General features: G+C 36.8%; 1 protein-coding gene and 1 long non-coding RNA gene across 3 annotated transcripts; one reads left to right on the top strand and one right to left on the bottom strand.

Annotated features, from left to right (window-relative positions):
• The first annotated feature begins 602 nt into the window (after positions 1-602).
• Positions 603-11183, top strand: LOC103989112 (probable LRR receptor-like serine/threonine-protein kinase At1g53440). Of its 2 annotated transcripts, XM_065113918.1 has the most exons (24): positions 603-939; positions 2002-2176; positions 2279-2350; positions 2446-2514; positions 3183-3254; positions 3343-3414; positions 3537-3608; positions 3771-3842; positions 3929-4000; positions 4085-4156; positions 4259-4330; positions 4497-4571; positions 4693-4758; positions 4859-4921; positions 5008-5046; positions 5161-5210; positions 5341-5711; positions 5951-6143; positions 6223-6360; positions 7807-7925; positions 8038-8248; positions 8380-8617; positions 9854-10004; positions 10599-11183. In XM_065113918.1, exons 1-24 carry the CDS (start codon positions 813-815, stop codon positions 10950-10952), a joined length of 3015 nt encoding a protein of 1004 aa, XP_064969990.1. In that variant the 5' UTR covers positions 603-812; the 3' UTR covers positions 10953-11183. The 2 variants fall into 2 exon arrangements, with proteins under 2 accessions (XP_064969990.1, XP_064969991.1); XM_065113919.1 differs by lacking the exon at positions 2002-2176 and having other exon boundaries at positions 826-939.
• Positions 11184-12116: 933 nt separating this feature from the next.
• On the bottom strand, positions 12117-14597 carry LOC135615436 (uncharacterized). Its single transcript, XR_010488024.1, has 2 exons — positions 14547-14597; positions 12117-12166 (listed from the first exon to the last, which is right to left on the bottom strand). It is a non-coding gene; the product is annotated as an uncharacterized LOC135615436 (long non-coding RNA).
• Between the last annotated feature and the right edge of the window lie 1920 nt (positions 14598-16517).

Here is a 16517-nt window from a genome sequence, read left to right as displayed (position 1 = left end):
TTTATCTTCAATTTTAATAAATGAATTCTCTATCCGATTTTTAATGCAAACTAAAACATAGTAATCTTATTGGACATACTCTCGGTATAGTTTAATTAATTAATTAATTTAAAAAACTCTCGATATAATTTTTTTAAAAAATAAAACTAAGATACATAAATATATATATATATATATATATATATATATATATATATATATATATATATATATATATATCCCTCAAAGTGGGACATTTATTTTCTCTAATAAAATATTTCTTTTTTTCCTCTTTTTTTCTCTTTTAAACATGATAATACTAAAATAAAAAAGCTAAAATCGATTTCATTAATTGGAATGGCCAATCGAATTTGATCATATCATATTATATATATATATATATATATATATATATATATATATATATATATATATATAATCATTCAAAGAATTAGTTATATAAGCATATATATCCCATTCAAATTACCTATTTTATTGTTTGAATTTAAAACTTATTGAAGGGTAGATATGCTATTAATAGACCTAAGAGGGTAAGATGATTGCTTCCTACTTCAGCATTAAAATAAAAATACTGCGTCCACTTGCCGCCCATTCCGATCGACCGGGAAAAGACGCGTGACATGTTGGTAACTTCCTTCACACCGGCAAAGAAGGCTGTTCAATCAACCTTCCCTTTCCGCCATCGTCAGCTCGTCAACTCCGAATGCTTTCTTTATAGGACGAGCCGCACTGTTCGATCTCGTTCTGCATCTTGGAATCCTTGCTAGATCGGGACGATCCGGAGAGAGCGAGCGCGAAAGAAGTGCAGAGAGATGAGAGCACTCGGTGGGACGCGTCCCTCATTTCTCCCACGTCACTTCCCTCTTGTGCTCGTCTTGCTCGTGCTGTGGAGCTTCCCCGATCTGGGCTGCGACGCCCAGAAACTGGCCCCGGATGAAGGTGCGCTGCCTCCCCACTTTGCTTTTAGTCAGAATGCCTCAGATTATAAGCATGAATCGATGGTTCCTTTGTGAGGTCATAGAATAGCTTGGCCACCACACTTCCCTTTTGAGCTCAAGTGCGTCGCTGTAGTTTTCGTCGGAATACCTTGGGTTTGCCAGAAACATTCATATTTGAGTATTCTAAGCATGAATCGATGCGATTAATGTTGATAAAAGCTTCAGATCTAAAGGGGACCGAGGTATCCTTACTCGACCCAAGTAGCCGCCACAGCTTTCCGAATATCTCCGGTCGTTTCTTCATTTCGAATAGGGTTTTGTTTCTTCTTTATTCGAAGAAGAATATTGTCTTCTCCACTGCTATGGATAATTTGTGTCACAAATTTCTGTCATTCCTGAATTGGCACCGGTCGTCATCCTCCGCAATAAATTACCGGTGCTTATTGCTTGCGTTCCTCTTTGTTCTCATCACTTCTGTACCCACAAGAAAAGTTTATATCCATCTTTAAGGGCTAATTTTTGGGTATCCAAACCCATCTTTTTCTGGGGATGGGGGCGGCGGCACTGTCGATGTACAAATAATTGTTATCCCGCGCGGGTACAAATAATTGTTATCCCGCCGAACTCGTTTACTTACATCGGACCGCGTGTCCCGTCAAAGTGATGGGTATCGGCCTCAACAATTGGTAAAAGATCGGAGTTTGACCGATCCTGACCGTGGGATTGGTCGTCCTATATGAACTCAAGGAGTAAAGAGTCTAGTTGCATTCGAAGGAAAGCTAACCTGGTCAACCTAAGTTTGCTCTCTTCTTGTATGAAGAATTTATGCTCTAGAAATGATAGAAATAATATGTAGGTATTCTTTTTATTCAATGCTAAAAAACCAATTGGTTTCTACGGGGAATTGAAGATTGTACAAACTACAAAGTGTATATCTGTGTTTGTGGCCAACTTATCCAATACGATCATCAATGTATAATACAATGCTTACCTCTGAGATGATGGGAGGTAAGAGAACAAAAGCGTATATGTAGGACCTAATAGTCGCATATTCCAAAAACAGTTGCAGCATTGCGAGTGATTGCATCCAAGTTGGAAAAGAAGTGGGACTTTTCTGTGGATCCCTGCAGTCAAACCAATGGATGGGTCGTTCCAGGTCGAAGTGACATGCCTGTCTTTACTGACAATGTCACCTGCGACTGTAATCGTACCTCCAACGTTTGTCATGTTACTAGCATGTAAGTTTTATTGAATAAAGGCCGATCTACACAATCATACATCTTTTTTCGTCATTTATTTAGTAGATATGGTCATGTTTGTTCTTTCTTTTTTGGCTGCAGTAAACTCAAGGGTCAGAACTTAACCGGCACCCTGCCAGCTGAGTTCTCTAAGCTTCCCTTCTTAACAGATATGTAAGTCTACAGTGACTTTCTCTTATCACTCTATCAAGACAGAAGTTAAAGGCTGTTGCAAGATGTGGCTCATGTTACTTTTACTCTTTTTACAGTGATTTAACCTGGAATTATCTGAATGGAACTATTCCAGCTACATGGGCTTCTCTTCCTCTCGTCCATCTGTAATTTACTTCATTTCAGTTATTAACTTATGTTTATTCTTTTTTCTCTTTTCTTGTTGCTGGATACAACATACCACATTGTTGCTTGACTTGGAAACCAGTTTTTTTCATTCTTAATGAAAATCTGGTCCACTGTGTCCTTACTAGATAAAAAAATTCTTGTCGGCAGAAAAAATTCTTCTCAACATTTTCACTTTCTTGTCTATAAACTCATCGGTCTATCATTGCCATAAATGAAACCATCTCTTGGTTCGCCACCCTATTTCTTTCATCGTTATGTATGTGATTTGCCACTACCATCTCTTCTTCCTCTTCCCATCTCTTCTAGATACCAGTTGCCATTTCCTAGCTACACCCAGTTTTATCTAGTCGACAACTGCAACTATCATCCTGCCACCAATCATCATTGCCTCTTCCTCCACCAACAGCCTCTACTATCCACTTCTCATGCACTCTCTGTTGATAGTAAATTGTATTTTAATTATAAGTTTAATACATCCAGAGAATGATCCTTAATAGTTTTAAAAAGTAGACACAAGTATTAGCTTATTGACTAGGTTGGCATTTCTTTTAAAATTGTGGAGTTCAGTGATCTAGGTATGGTTTTTATGATGACTATAGAATTATATAAAACCGGAAGAAAATTTATGTATTGTAATTCTTTGCAGGTCCCTCCTTGGAAATCGGGTTTCTGGGCCAATTCCTGAGGAATTCGCAAAAATGATCACACTTGAAGAATTGTAACATTATACCTTCCATCTTTATTTACTCTTAATCACCAATTCTTTTCCTTCTTTGCTCATGGTGGAATCTCATCTCATCGGTCAGGGTTCTTGAAGGTAATCAGCTGCAAGGACCCATACCTGCGGCGCTCGGTAAACTTGCTAATTTAAAACGATTGTAAGGCTATGCAAAAACTCTTATCCTAGCCTGTAGGATGCCTTCTGTTTAAGTTATGTGATGAGATTCTCTTTTCTAGTTTATTTGGTTGAATGGTTCAACCCTTCTTTCTTTTCCTACAGCCTTGCCAATGGGAATAACCTAAGTGGGGAGTTGCCAGAATCACTTGGGAACCTGAAAAACCTCATAATGTTGTATGTCTCACAAAGTCTTTTAATCTTTGCAAGTTACTGTGTGGGTCCATGGTCTCTGCAATGGTTTTTTAGCAGCCAGCAGATGGCCATTGCATAAGACAATGGGCCTAACCTATGTTCAGAAGAAGCAATAGACACCTAATCACTTCTAAACCTTTGCAGTTTGATTGATGGGAATCCAATCTCTGGGAAAATTCCAAGCTTCATCGGGAACTGGACACAGCTCCAGAGGCTGTACTGATCACTGACTACTATTTTCTTTTACTTAGATGTTAATTCTTTTGTTGTAATTAACAAATTGATCTTTTATATTTCTACAGAGACATGCAGGGCACGGCTATGGAGGGGCCATTTCCTCCCAGATTCTTGGCATTAAAAAATTTAAAAGAACTGTGAGAGAATAACTTACCCAATCCAATTCAAGATGTTTCATGCATCCAATAATTACAACCAAATTAGCTTGTCTGGTACTGCAGGAGGGTGTCTGACTTGAAAGGAGGAATTGGTTCATTTCCACAGCTGCAGAATATGAGGAACATGACAAAGCTGTATGTTTAAAAGAAAGTCAAATGCCCCAAACATCATGATCTGGTCTGATTTTTTTTTTTTTTTACTTTAACCAGTTTGTACTGATTGGTGCCATGATGTAGGGTCTTGAGAAACTTGTCAATATCGGGTGAACTTCCTGACTATATTGGAGAGATGAAAGCTCTTAACAGCTTGTAAGTTTATCAGCGGGTATATTTGACAGGTTTTAGCTTCATTAGCTTCTTTGGGACAGAGCTCCACTTAACTTCTTCAGGAGAAGAAACTTAGTGTCCTGATTTTGTAACCGACCTGCCACCAATAAAATTGATTATTAAGATTGTCTCCATGGTTTTCTTGCAGGGACGTGAGCTTTAACAACTTGTCAGGTCCAATTCCGGGGACCTATGCAGCATTGACGAGTTCACTAAATTTCATGTAAGCAATTATTGTCATTGTCGGTGTTCATGCAATAAGGATAGCAAGTACATCCAATCTCATATCTTATTGTGCTGTTTGTAATTTATCTGAAATCCATTTCTTACCTTTTCTTGTATAGGTACCTTTCAAATAACAACCTGAATGGAAAAATACCTGATTGGATCTTGAACAGCGCTCAGAAATTGTATGCAATGTCTACTTCAGTTATTAGTATGCATTTCCTTCAGCTATAAAGATTGTCAAACATCGGCATGTTTATTCATCATGACACGGATTTTCTGCAGTGATATTTCTTATAACTCCTTTACGGGATCACCTGCACCAGCTATTTGTCAGCGTGGTAGTGTGTGAGTAGTCAATGGTCTGAAATCCATTGGTTATCTAATTTGCCAAACTTTTCTTCCTTTTTAATAACTGGTTCTCTTGCCTGTAGTAACCTAGTCTCGAGCTATTCTTCCACGAATTCCGATACGTAAGCTTTCAATATACTTGCTTCCTTCCTTCTTTTTTCTTCACAACTTCCAATTATTGATTCTGCTTTCACCATAGAAGGATGCTGGTGTAATTTGACTGCTCCTTTTTACAGGACACTTTCATGTTTAAGAAGAAACCTACCATGTTCTGGAGAATCTAGAAGTGAGTATGATAACTTGCAAAAGTATTTTCGCTTTGTGATAACCTTTGAGCTCATAATTCAGGTTCTGAGAAGATGGCAAAAAAAAAAAGTTTCATGACTTATTGTGTCTGGATTTTATGTCTGTCACAGATTACAACTTGTTTATAAATTGTGGTGGTCCAAAGATGAGAATTGACGACATTGAGTATGAAGGCGACATACTAGATCTGGGTACATCTGAATTTTATGATTCTGAAAGTGGAAAATGGGCCTATAGCTCCACGGGAGACTTTGTTGACAATCAGAATCCAAAATTCATAACTGCAAACACAACGGCACTAGATATCACCAAGCCAGAGTTGTACATGACTGCTAGGCTTAGTCCGCTTTCGCTCAAATATTATGGGCTTTGTTTATACAAAGGAAACTACACAGTAAATCTGCATTTTGCAGAGATTATGTTTACAGATGATGAAACATATAGCAGCAACGGTAGACGCTTGTTTGATGTGTCAATCCAGGTGATTGATTCCCTCATCAAAATCTTTAATCTCGCTGGAATTTTTCTGTTGTTTTATCTGCACTAACAAAATTTAGTGCTGTATTATCTATCATTTGTCTGTGCTAAAACTAGTTGGAATCTAGTATGTTTCATCACTAGGTCATAGTTTTTCCTCTTTGAGCCACATATTTCTTTTTCTCCTTACTTTCAATTAAATTATTGGAATAATAGTTGTCTCATAATGATTTAATATTGCAGGGCCGAAAAGTTCTGAAGGACTTTAATATTGCCAAGGAAGCTAATGGGACTGGTAAGGAAATTATTAAGTCCTTTACCGTCATGGTAGATGGCACTTTGGAAATTCATTTTTATTGGGCTGGGAAAGGCACAAACTCTGTTCCACTGAGAGGTGTATATGGGCCTCTTATATCAGCCATTTCTGTTACACCAAGTGAGCCTATGGAAGCCTGTTCCTATTTTATTGTGCATTAGTTACATGTCAATGCTCTAAATCGTTTGCTTTTGTGTAGATTTCAAGATTGATACAGGTGAAAACAAGCTAACTGTTGGAACTATTTTGGCAATTGTTGCTGCTGCTTGCATTATAGTTCTGCTGATTTTATGCCTTATTTTCCTGTATATCAGAAGGAAAAATTCCAAGAATAATGGTAAGGACATTATTTATGCATTTTCTGCTTTTTGTTCTTCAATCATAATATCATATCAAAAGAGGGGTTTTGTATCAGCAAGAATAATTCTTCTTTTTGTATTAGCAAATTCACTTCGAATGCATATAGAAAACCAAAATGTTTCAAGAACATTTCTACTGTTGCAATCCAAGCAATCACTAACCTATGTGTAGTCTTGTCCAACGATACCCCAATAACATTTCTACTGTTGCAGTCCAAGCAATCACTAGCCTATGTGGAGTTAGTCTTAGCCAACGATACCAAAATGCTTAAACCTAAATTATCAATACTGCTCTAACTCTATACATACAAATCCTTGCTCTTATTATGTCTTGATAATGAGATTACTTGGGTATCAGAATTTCTCTTGCTAAAAAATTTGACATTATAGGGTGTCACATAGTCAGAGTCCTCACTTAAGCAGGGATGAACCAAGCTTACATCGAGAGTGAAGGAGACACAATGCTAGATGTTAATTGAGGAAGCACAAGAACATACCTTATTCATGTATCGTAATACCAACAGTGTATTTACATTATCCGAACAATAGAACATGTAATGAATTTTTTGCTGATGAAAAATGAACATATTGAACATCATGATGAGATAATTATGACAGATTGCTCTTGAAATGAGTTCAAATTACATAATTAACCATTATACTGGTGATGTATCATTAAACTATGTCTCAAGTATAAAAAAGAGATTGGCTTCATTTTAGGTGTGATTTTCTTTGTTACATAGGTGATTGATTTGTGTCTCTAAATGTTAATTGATTTTTTTATATATTAAACTACCTGTTTTTGTTTAGGAACTTGTCATATTATATTTTATCACCTCACATGAAAGTTTTTCTTTTTTTTTGGCATGGAAGATTCATAAAATGGTTTTGTCACCATTTATCATCAGCTAGATGTTCAACAGGCCTCATACTTAGTGGATTGTCCGAAGATGCTTACACCTAAGCCAGTAGTAGAATTGTATTCCATGGTTAATTCCATCTGTTTGTTATATCGTTATGTGTTGATGGTCATGATATATAGTCCAAAGTCATCCTCTAAGGTTCCAAATGTGGGATTAACAGTCTGTAACACCTAGACACCTCAAATACTATGTCTTGTGAATTATCACCTGGTCTCGCCACCCACGCCACTCATCTTTAACATGTCTTGTGAAGTCCTGAACTACTATTTGATTGTTTCTAACAAATAGCTTACAGTATTCTCTCTGCTGTTAGAAGCTTATGTGAAATATGTAAGATTACATTTCATTATATTTTGATTTTTGATTGAATCAGCGAACAGAATCTAGTGATAATTACCAAAATGAAATTCGTATTGAAGATCATTGTCTGCCTTGCATGAAATAATTCGAGGACCAGTCAGTTTAACATTTGTTATTTTCAAATGAAACACTTGCATGCAGAGCTCAGAGGTCTAGAATTGCAAACTGGACAGTTCAGTTTGAGGCATATCAAAGCTGCCACCAAGAACTTTCATCCTGCAAATAAGATAGGGGAAGGTGGATTTGGTCCAGTTTACAAGGTAAGATATGTGTTGAAAAAATTGAACTTAAATTTCTCACCATTGATCGGTTTCACTTGACTTTTCTTAGCATTGGCCTTACTATTGTAATATTTTTTGTTGCTTGACTCAGGGAGTGTTGCCAGATGGTTCCGAAATTGCCGTCAAACAACTCTCTTCAAAGTCTAAGCAAGGGAACCGTGAATTTGTCAATGAGATAGGTGTGATATCTGCTTTGCAGCACCCAAACCTCGTGAAACTTTATGGATGCTGCATTGAGGGAAACCAATTATTGCTTGTTTATGAATATATGGAAAATAATAGTCTTGCTCGTGGCCTACATGGTAGGTGCTTCTCTAATTATGCTAAAATAACTTTCTCATATATCGCGTTTAATCTCTCCTCTACTATCTTCATTTTTTTGCTAATAGTTATTTATACCAAACAAAATTAACAAAAGTTTCAACATCAATAGGTCCTGAGGGATACCGATTGGGATTGGACTGGCAAACCAGGTGGAAGATTTGCCTAGGAATAGCAAGAGGTTTAGCGTATCTCCATGAGGAGTCAAGGTTGAAGATTGTTCATCGAGATATCAAGGCGACAAATATTCTTCTAGACAAGGATCTCAATGCAAAAATATCAGATTTTGGCCTGGCTAAACTTAATGAAGAAGAGAATACCCACATTAGCACTAGAATTGCTGGCACTTTGTGAGTATCTATTAGTTGTTTTGAGAAAGCAATATTTTTCTGTCAATATTCAGAATTCTTTTGCCATGCTGTACATGTGTAATAAACCATTAAAGAATCTGCATAGCGTATCGAAAAGCAATTCCAAAGTATCACATGTGACTTCAATTAAACATACAGACTGCTATTTGCCAAATCAGTTCTGGTGATACTTTAAGAGTGTCTTCATCAATCCTTTTTTATTAACCAAAATGAAACACATTAAAGGTATGAATTATCGTTCTCAATTTCTTGGAAACACCTCCCAATACTAGGAGTTGGATGCTTTTCTAAAGACTGACTGCAGGGCTAGATGCCTTTTGGTAGATAATAGATGCGTATACATGCTTATCTAATCAACATATGTAGATGCACACCAGAGGAATGTAATATCATCATATAGTACAATTCAAAACAGATACATGTCAGGGTATGGACGTCCAGAGAAAGATTGATTTTCTTTTGCAAAAATGCCTGTTAAGAGCTTAGTGTTCAAGACTTGTGATATTGGAAACTAACTTCATATAGATCGCTTCCTTGGCAGTTGAACTTCACAATATGCTCTATTTTTGTGAGGTTGTTGATTATCCGCATTTGCTTCACTAATTAAATTTTATTAATAATCAACAAAAATATCTTATCAATGATCAACGTGTTTGTGGTACTAGAACTATTAATAGAACAAGAATAGATTGATCGTGTAAGTAGCATTTTGTGGCACAGAATTGCAGATCCTAGTTGTTGCTATTCTTAAAGCAAGAGTTTCAATATATGCAGCATATGGAGTTAAACCAAGTACAAGCTAAACATAATTTTGCATTATCTGCTTTGGAAGAACTACAGTAAAGGATATTGCTTTTCTAACAGTGGGTTCTTCCTCAAAGTCAATATCTGGGAAAGAGTGGCTAACAAGATTCTAGTATGATGTATGACAGCCACATAGGTGGCAACAATTTATTAATTACTGGCATGAATATTATTAGTTTTCATTCTTTATAGGACAGTCTTTTGTATTTCACAAAATAGTCTGAGCTTCCTTATAGTAAATGCCTAATGATAATTTCTGATGAATCACAAGTTCAGTGACTCCTAATAATATATGCATTCAGTTGATAATAGACAATCTAGAATAGAAAAATGAAGAAACTTTTTTGCTGGGTTTTTTTAGCATATTTTACCATCTTTATGATCTTTTTGATGATGAATTTGATCATGCAGAGGATATATGGCTCCTGAATATGCAATGAGGGGTTACTTAACCGATAAAGCAGATGTTTACAGCTTTGGAGTTGTCGCATTGGAAATTGTCAGTGGCATGAGCAACACAAAGTATAGGCCAGAGGAAGACTGTGTCTACCTTCTTGATTGGGTGAGTATAAGCACTCTAAACATATGACATAACATTGTCTGATGACAACCAAAAAATAATAATGCAACTACAATGTGATGACCGAACTTATCCGGTTGGCTCTCGGTCACCAATTAAAATAGTAATTTTGCTTCAGGCACTGATCCAGATGTTCATTTTTGTTACATTTTGACCATCTTGTGTTGATAATGTTATATCTAGAGAAGCAGTGGGAGCATTATTTACATAACGATTTTGTTTCAAACGAAGGCTGCTCAACTCGATTCACTTTATTTGCCTTGCACCATTTCAAGAAGCAAAATGATTGTCTCATTCACATTTGCTTGAATCTTAGAGGGTCCTATTACATTCCTTCAAGAAAACCACTGTGCTTATTTTTTATTATAAAATTTTGGTATTAGGAACATATCATATCAGTGCATCAAGTTGATCAAGCAATAGAAGTCTTCCACAACTATCTCATTTAACCAAAGACCTGCTCCCAAGGTTTCTTGGGACCTTCTCGTCAATTGATTGCTTTTGTGAACTGCTTCTAAATGCTTTCAAATTATTGTGGTGTTCTAATGAGCTTGCCGGTTCCTTTCTCTTCTCTAGGCCTATGTTTGTCATGAGAAGGGAAATCTTCTTGAACTGGTCGACCCTGCACTTGGCTCCAGCTTCTCAACAGAAGAAGCCCTGCAAATGTTGAAGTTGGCTCTTCTATGCACCAACATATCTCCGACTCTCAGGCCCAACATGTCGGCCGTGGTCAGCATGCTCGAGGGGAAGACACCCATAGAGCTCCTCTCTGTGCAGAGCTCAATCACCAAAGGTGATGATCTAAGATTCAAGGCTTTTGAGAAGCTATCGCGTGATAGCCAAACAGAGATCAACTCGACAGATTGGCCATGGCCTGATTCGTCGGTGTCTGCCCAGAGTACCAAAGGAGATACCAGTCTGCTTCATTGAGAAGAACTTCGCTGATTATACATGAGAAAGGTCCGCCCGTCCACTGCTCATTTTGATTTCACTGTCAAGATATATAGATGGTGATCTTAGTATATGTACATCATGCAAGTAGAAGATGTAACTTGTTGCTTAATTAAATACGGAACATCAAAATGCAGTCAACAATAAAATATGGAAGCTAAAATTTTCCAGACTGAAATTGTGATGAATAAAACTTCAGCAGTTTTTGTCTCTCTAGATTGTGGTTTTTTTGGGCTGATAAAAAGTTGTAGATATGAATGGCAAGCTGATGAACCAAACGCCATTCATATATCATCATGATCATATTTTTGGTATTTTGGCCTTTGAGGGAGTATGATTAGATCTTTGGTAGGTGATGGATTGAGAAGATCCATTTAAAAAATGGAGAAAATTTTTGAAGAATTTGGTCTCTTTTTGCCTTCAGATATAACTTTGTTGGCTAAATTGCTTAAGAATCCATTTTGCTCGTCTTTTGTTATTCTTGTTTTCACCTCCGGTGAGTTTATCTCACCAGAGGGTGACAAAATGACAAAAAGAATCAAACAGTGCCAAATCGCTGAATACTGTGTTCTTTCTTTTTGCTGAAAATAGACATCTATTACCATTGCAAAATAATTTAGTACACGGAAACTTTCCAAAATAAGACCAACCATTACCCTCTAAATTGTACAACAATATGAGGTGAGTTTATCTCACCAGAGGGTGACAAAATGACAAAAAGAATCAAACAGTGCCAAATCGCTGAATACTGTGTTCTTTCTTTTTGCTGAAAATAGACATCTATTACCATTGCAAAATAATTTAGTACACGGAAACTTTCCAAAATAAGACCAACCATTACCCTCTAAATTGTACAACAATATGAGGTGAGTTTATCTCACCAGAGGGTGACAAAATGACAAAAAGAATCAAACAGTGCCAAAACGCTGAATACTGTGTTCTTTCTTTTTGCTGAAAATAGACATCCATTACCATTGCAAAATAATTTAGTACACGGAAACTTTCCAAAATAAGACCAACCATTACCCTCTAAATTGTACAACAATATGAGGTCGCCCATAAAAAAATACAGTGAACTACAGCCATTCCCTTTACAAAACTATAAGAATTTTAGGGTATGCAATTCGATTTCGGTGTAAGAAACATTGAGCTCCTTAGTCATCCTTAGTCCTGCTTAAACATAAGACCTGTTCCTGCATATACCCATAAAAAGAAATAAAAGATATATCAGTTTCGATAATACACTCAACAGCAGATAAGTGCATCCATTAAAACAATAATTAACACAACATAAAATGATAGCAGATATCCAACTAACTAACTTATGCCATAATGTAAAATGCTAGAATTGTGAGAAGAATTCACATGAAAAATACAGTATGGTATTATTTGATCAATTATTGAGCTTTGTCATGGTTAGCTATACAAATCCATCAATGCTGAAGTTGGCAATATTTACCAGCAACACTACAAGGAAACACTAATAACAACAACAAAACATGAAACTGATACCATTATTTTGTAAATAATGTTTGTTGGATATATGTGAGCATTACAACAGACACAAAGGTGCACAATATAAGCAAAACGTAAACAAGGATAACACATAATAAGATTCAAGGCAGGAAATGGTTGAAGACAGCAACACTGGTTGTCCTGAAAATGTAACCCTGATCATCACATATATGTAAGTCGACATTACCATCCGTAATTACTGTCCACGGTGATGGACTAAGATAGGTGCTGTCAAACCCAATGGATGGTCCACTGGTGATCATGAATAGACAGTAATCAAACACTGTTAGCTGAGGCCCTCAGATCTCATAGCTTTAGAAATTCACTGCAGCTCGAAGAATGGTATTTCTCGATGAGCATTTAACATGCATAAATAATGACGATAAAGTGGTAGCGGTGGTGGTGGTGAAGTAGTGAAGTGGTAGCGGTGGTGGTGATAATGGTGGTGGTTTTGTTTTAAGACATGAAGAAGGCATGCAGTTAATGCTCAAAAGAAATAACCATGGAGCAGCTCAAATCAATGATTTCCATCACTGGGCCTCATCTTAAGTGCAACATAACAATGTAAACACAAGGGGAAAAATCAAGACAAAAAAAAAAAAAACTGTTCATTAAAAGATCGGCAAAGAAATTATGGATCAGCATGCAGGTAACACAAAATGAACAGTAAATCAGCCATCTGATTTAATAAAAAGAAAAAGTAAATTGAATATGTTACTAACATCAAATAAAGTGATACTAACAGTCATAAAATATCATGCCAATGGCTGGCACAGCCTGATGTTTGTTTTTCATAATCATTAATAGAGCAAAATATATAATATTTGTATAGCTTCACACATACCTATAAATGATCATAGTAATTTCTAAACCCAAACAAGTATATTAATGAAGTGTAGAATACCATGCAACTACTCTACATTAATGAACAGTAAAGACTGATATTTGCAAGTTCTACAGACATGAATAGTACAACTAGCCATTTCTACTAAATGCAACTTGAATCAGTACAGTGATTCTGTAACTCAAAAGATGACACAATGTATTACTAATATGCACAAAATGCCATGTCAGTCAGTGGCTGGCAAAGACTTTGATACTGTAATCATAAAAGGGAGAAAGCTTCATATGTTTATACAGACAGACCTATTAAATGCCCACAGTGATTTACTAATCTATGAAACGTACAAGCAAAAAAAGGTTCTTAGCAAACATGACTATGTTTAGAACTTGAAAGTACAATTAAAGATTGACATTGTCTGATACATATGTTCTGTCACAATTTGATCACCTAACTGTTGATCAAGTATTATAACTATAACACCAACAGAATCTATGGAAGCATCACATCTTTACTTCTAATAAAATTATAAATTATTTAAATACTGTTAAATGCAAATAAATTCAATGGAGCATAAAGAACACTGTAAATAGCAAATATCAGTCTTTCTCTTACCACCCCAAATATCAACAATGCCAACAACATAAGAACAGGTGGACAGGTAAAGAGTCATGTTCACAGCACTCTGTTTAACAAAGAAGTCGATTTGGCAAAGCAAGAAATACTATTTCTCCTGTCTTCCTTTATCTATATGATAGACTACTTTGGTTAATGAAGCCCTCAGATCTCATAGCTTTTCGCATTCATCGAGGCTTAGTGAGTGGCTTTACTTATTGAGCACCTTCACATGGCTTCGAAGAAGAAGAAGAAGAAGAAGAAGAAGAGGATAAGTGGAGGTGATGAAGCAGCATGCATCAGTGCTCAATAGAAAACCACATAAGCCCCTAACGAGATTAGATCTTCCATCATCGGGCATCAATCGTAGCAGTAATGTCAACCAAAAGAAGAAGAAAAACAAGTCGCCCCATAAACAGGATTTCAGCAAACTTACTCATCCGAAACCATTAGATAACAGAGCTAATAAATCCCCAAAATGCGTAGACAAATTAAACGTATAAGTCAAACAATAACCAAAAGATCAGATCTTTTTTCTTTTCTTTGGAAATAAAGATAAAAAGTAAATATCAAAATGTTGTTTTCGGAGGATGAGATCAAACCCTTTTCATCTGCAGAAGATTACTGCGAATCAGAAAAGAAGTTGCCGAACTGGAAGAAAGAAACCTGAAGAACCCTAAACACTGATATAAAGGTTTAGATACGGCAATAGACCACAGTTTACCACTATTCACTGAACTGCCATCGGCCGAGCATATATCCATTAAATATTAAGATCCGATCTTGATTACATATATTAACAACTTCTAATTATGAGTAAAATTAACCTATATGACTTAAAAAAGGTATATTTATATATATACACATATATATTATGAGTAAAGATTTTTCATTCCTTTCTTTTATTGTATATTTCAGTTTGGTTTTGTGTTATGAATGCTACTATCAATCATATGTTATCGATCACCTACTTTTGTCAAAGCTAAGACATCGCATGCATCGGGGTAATTACATATTATCTCTTCTAATTAATTATAATTAATATCTTAATTTTTTATATTTTAAAAATAATAATAAAATCTTTATATTTATGAAAATAAAATATTTAACATTAATTATCCTGTTAATTTTATCGACGGAAAAAATTACACGTGTTATCAAGTAAAACAAAAGATATAAATAAAAAAGATAAAAAAAATAATTTTACTATCTTTTAATTATTAATTTTATATAATTTCATATAAACTTCTTACTCATAGTGTAAGTTTTAATAAAAATTACTTTTTTCCCCTCCGGTTCCCTCCCCTTCGATTGCGCTGCAAACGACAAACTAATGATAGCATCGGTAGTGCGTGAGGCCAGTGGTGTTCTTGAGGAGATTCGGGTGCGGCCTTTGACCATGATCAATTTCCTCCTTCCCTCCTCTTTCGCACTAGCATGAAGTCACCGGTCCATGGCAACTAGCCCTCCGACCTCATGATCTCCTCCAAGTTGTAGTTGAGAAACACCGTCCTCGAGTACTCCTTCCATGGCCTCTTGAGGTACGTGCGGTGGATTACAGGCTTCGAGTAGTAAAGCGCGAGGTACTCATTGCTCTCATCGATGGTGCAATGCAAAACATGAAGTCAGTGGAGTGGGTGGGGTTAGTGCGGCCATGCATGGTGACAGTATTGGACTCGTTGTGCTCGAGATTAAGCTAGCGGGGGAGGACGAAGATGAGGCAGTTGCAGAAGAAGGTGGTGAAGTTGCTGGATATGAAGTCGATGGAGCCATAGATGCAGTAGGACTTATAGAATTGATAGAAGGAGTGGAAATAGAGGGTGTCCTGGTAGCCAAATTACTCCACTGACTCAAGCACAAAGAGGTCGCTATCAAAGCGAAAGGCCACAACTTGGTGCTTGTCCAACCTCGTGATGTTGGCAAAGGTTAGGTCCCGGGCCATGGTTAGGTCAGGATTGGACTGAGGATTCATGACAAATTCTTATTGATTGCAAAAAGGAAACTATACATGGTAACTTTGAGAAAAGTTAAGTCTGTACTCATCGACGATGGTCGTGTTATAAGTGGAGACGTCGACCATTTCAACATTATGGGAGCTCGTAATGATCATTTTGCTCATCCTCGTCCCTGAAAAATACCAAGTTCTTCTTCTCAAATAGCACTCAGACCATCTCCTCATACACCCCTTTCTTTATATAGATCATGTATTGATCGACATTGTGCTCCGACGTAGCATTGACCACCACCTGAACTGCTCTGAGCTGGCACCCGCCATCCTTGTAAATCGTTGTGTCTGATAGTGTCCTTGGTTGGGGGAACTCCTTCCAGCCGACCTCTTTGCTTGGTGACACCGAGGTGGTGTTCGGTTAGTACCTGTCACTCTTGGTCTGTGATAGGGCCCAGAGTGAGATGTCAACGTGCTGTGGGGTGGCCACCTGGCGATGGCATCGTCGATGACATTAGTGAGGTCAGCGAGGAAGGCCATGGCATCCACCACCTATTAGTTATCATTGACATATTAGTGGGCAGACCAATAATCGTACTGGTAGAGTTCCACGGCATGTGAGGAGTGT

This window comes from Musa acuminata, chromosome BXJ2-6, assembly GCF_036884655.1.
Source record: "Musa acuminata AAA Group cultivar baxijiao chromosome BXJ2-6, Cavendish_Baxijiao_AAA, whole genome shotgun sequence".
NCBI classification, from domain to species: domain Eukaryota; kingdom Viridiplantae; phylum Streptophyta; class Magnoliopsida; order Zingiberales; family Musaceae; genus Musa; species Musa acuminata.
This window is presented reverse-complemented; position numbering and strand designations above follow the sequence as displayed.

Excerpts from the sequence above, each read along its gene's own strand:
- LOC103989112 (XM_065113918.1), top strand. The coding sequence starts at position 813 with ATGAGAGCACTCGGTGGGACGCGTCCCTCATTTCTCCCACGTCACTTC. Across the intron at positions 4,157-4,258 it reads ATGAGGAACATGACAAAGCT|GGTCTTGAGAAACTTGTCAA; the intron begins GTATGTTTAAAA and ends GCCATGATGTAG. Across the intron at positions 5,211-5,340 it reads ATGTTCTGGAGAATCTAGAA|ATTACAACTTGTTTATAAAT; the intron begins GTGAGTATGATA and ends TGTCTGTCACAG.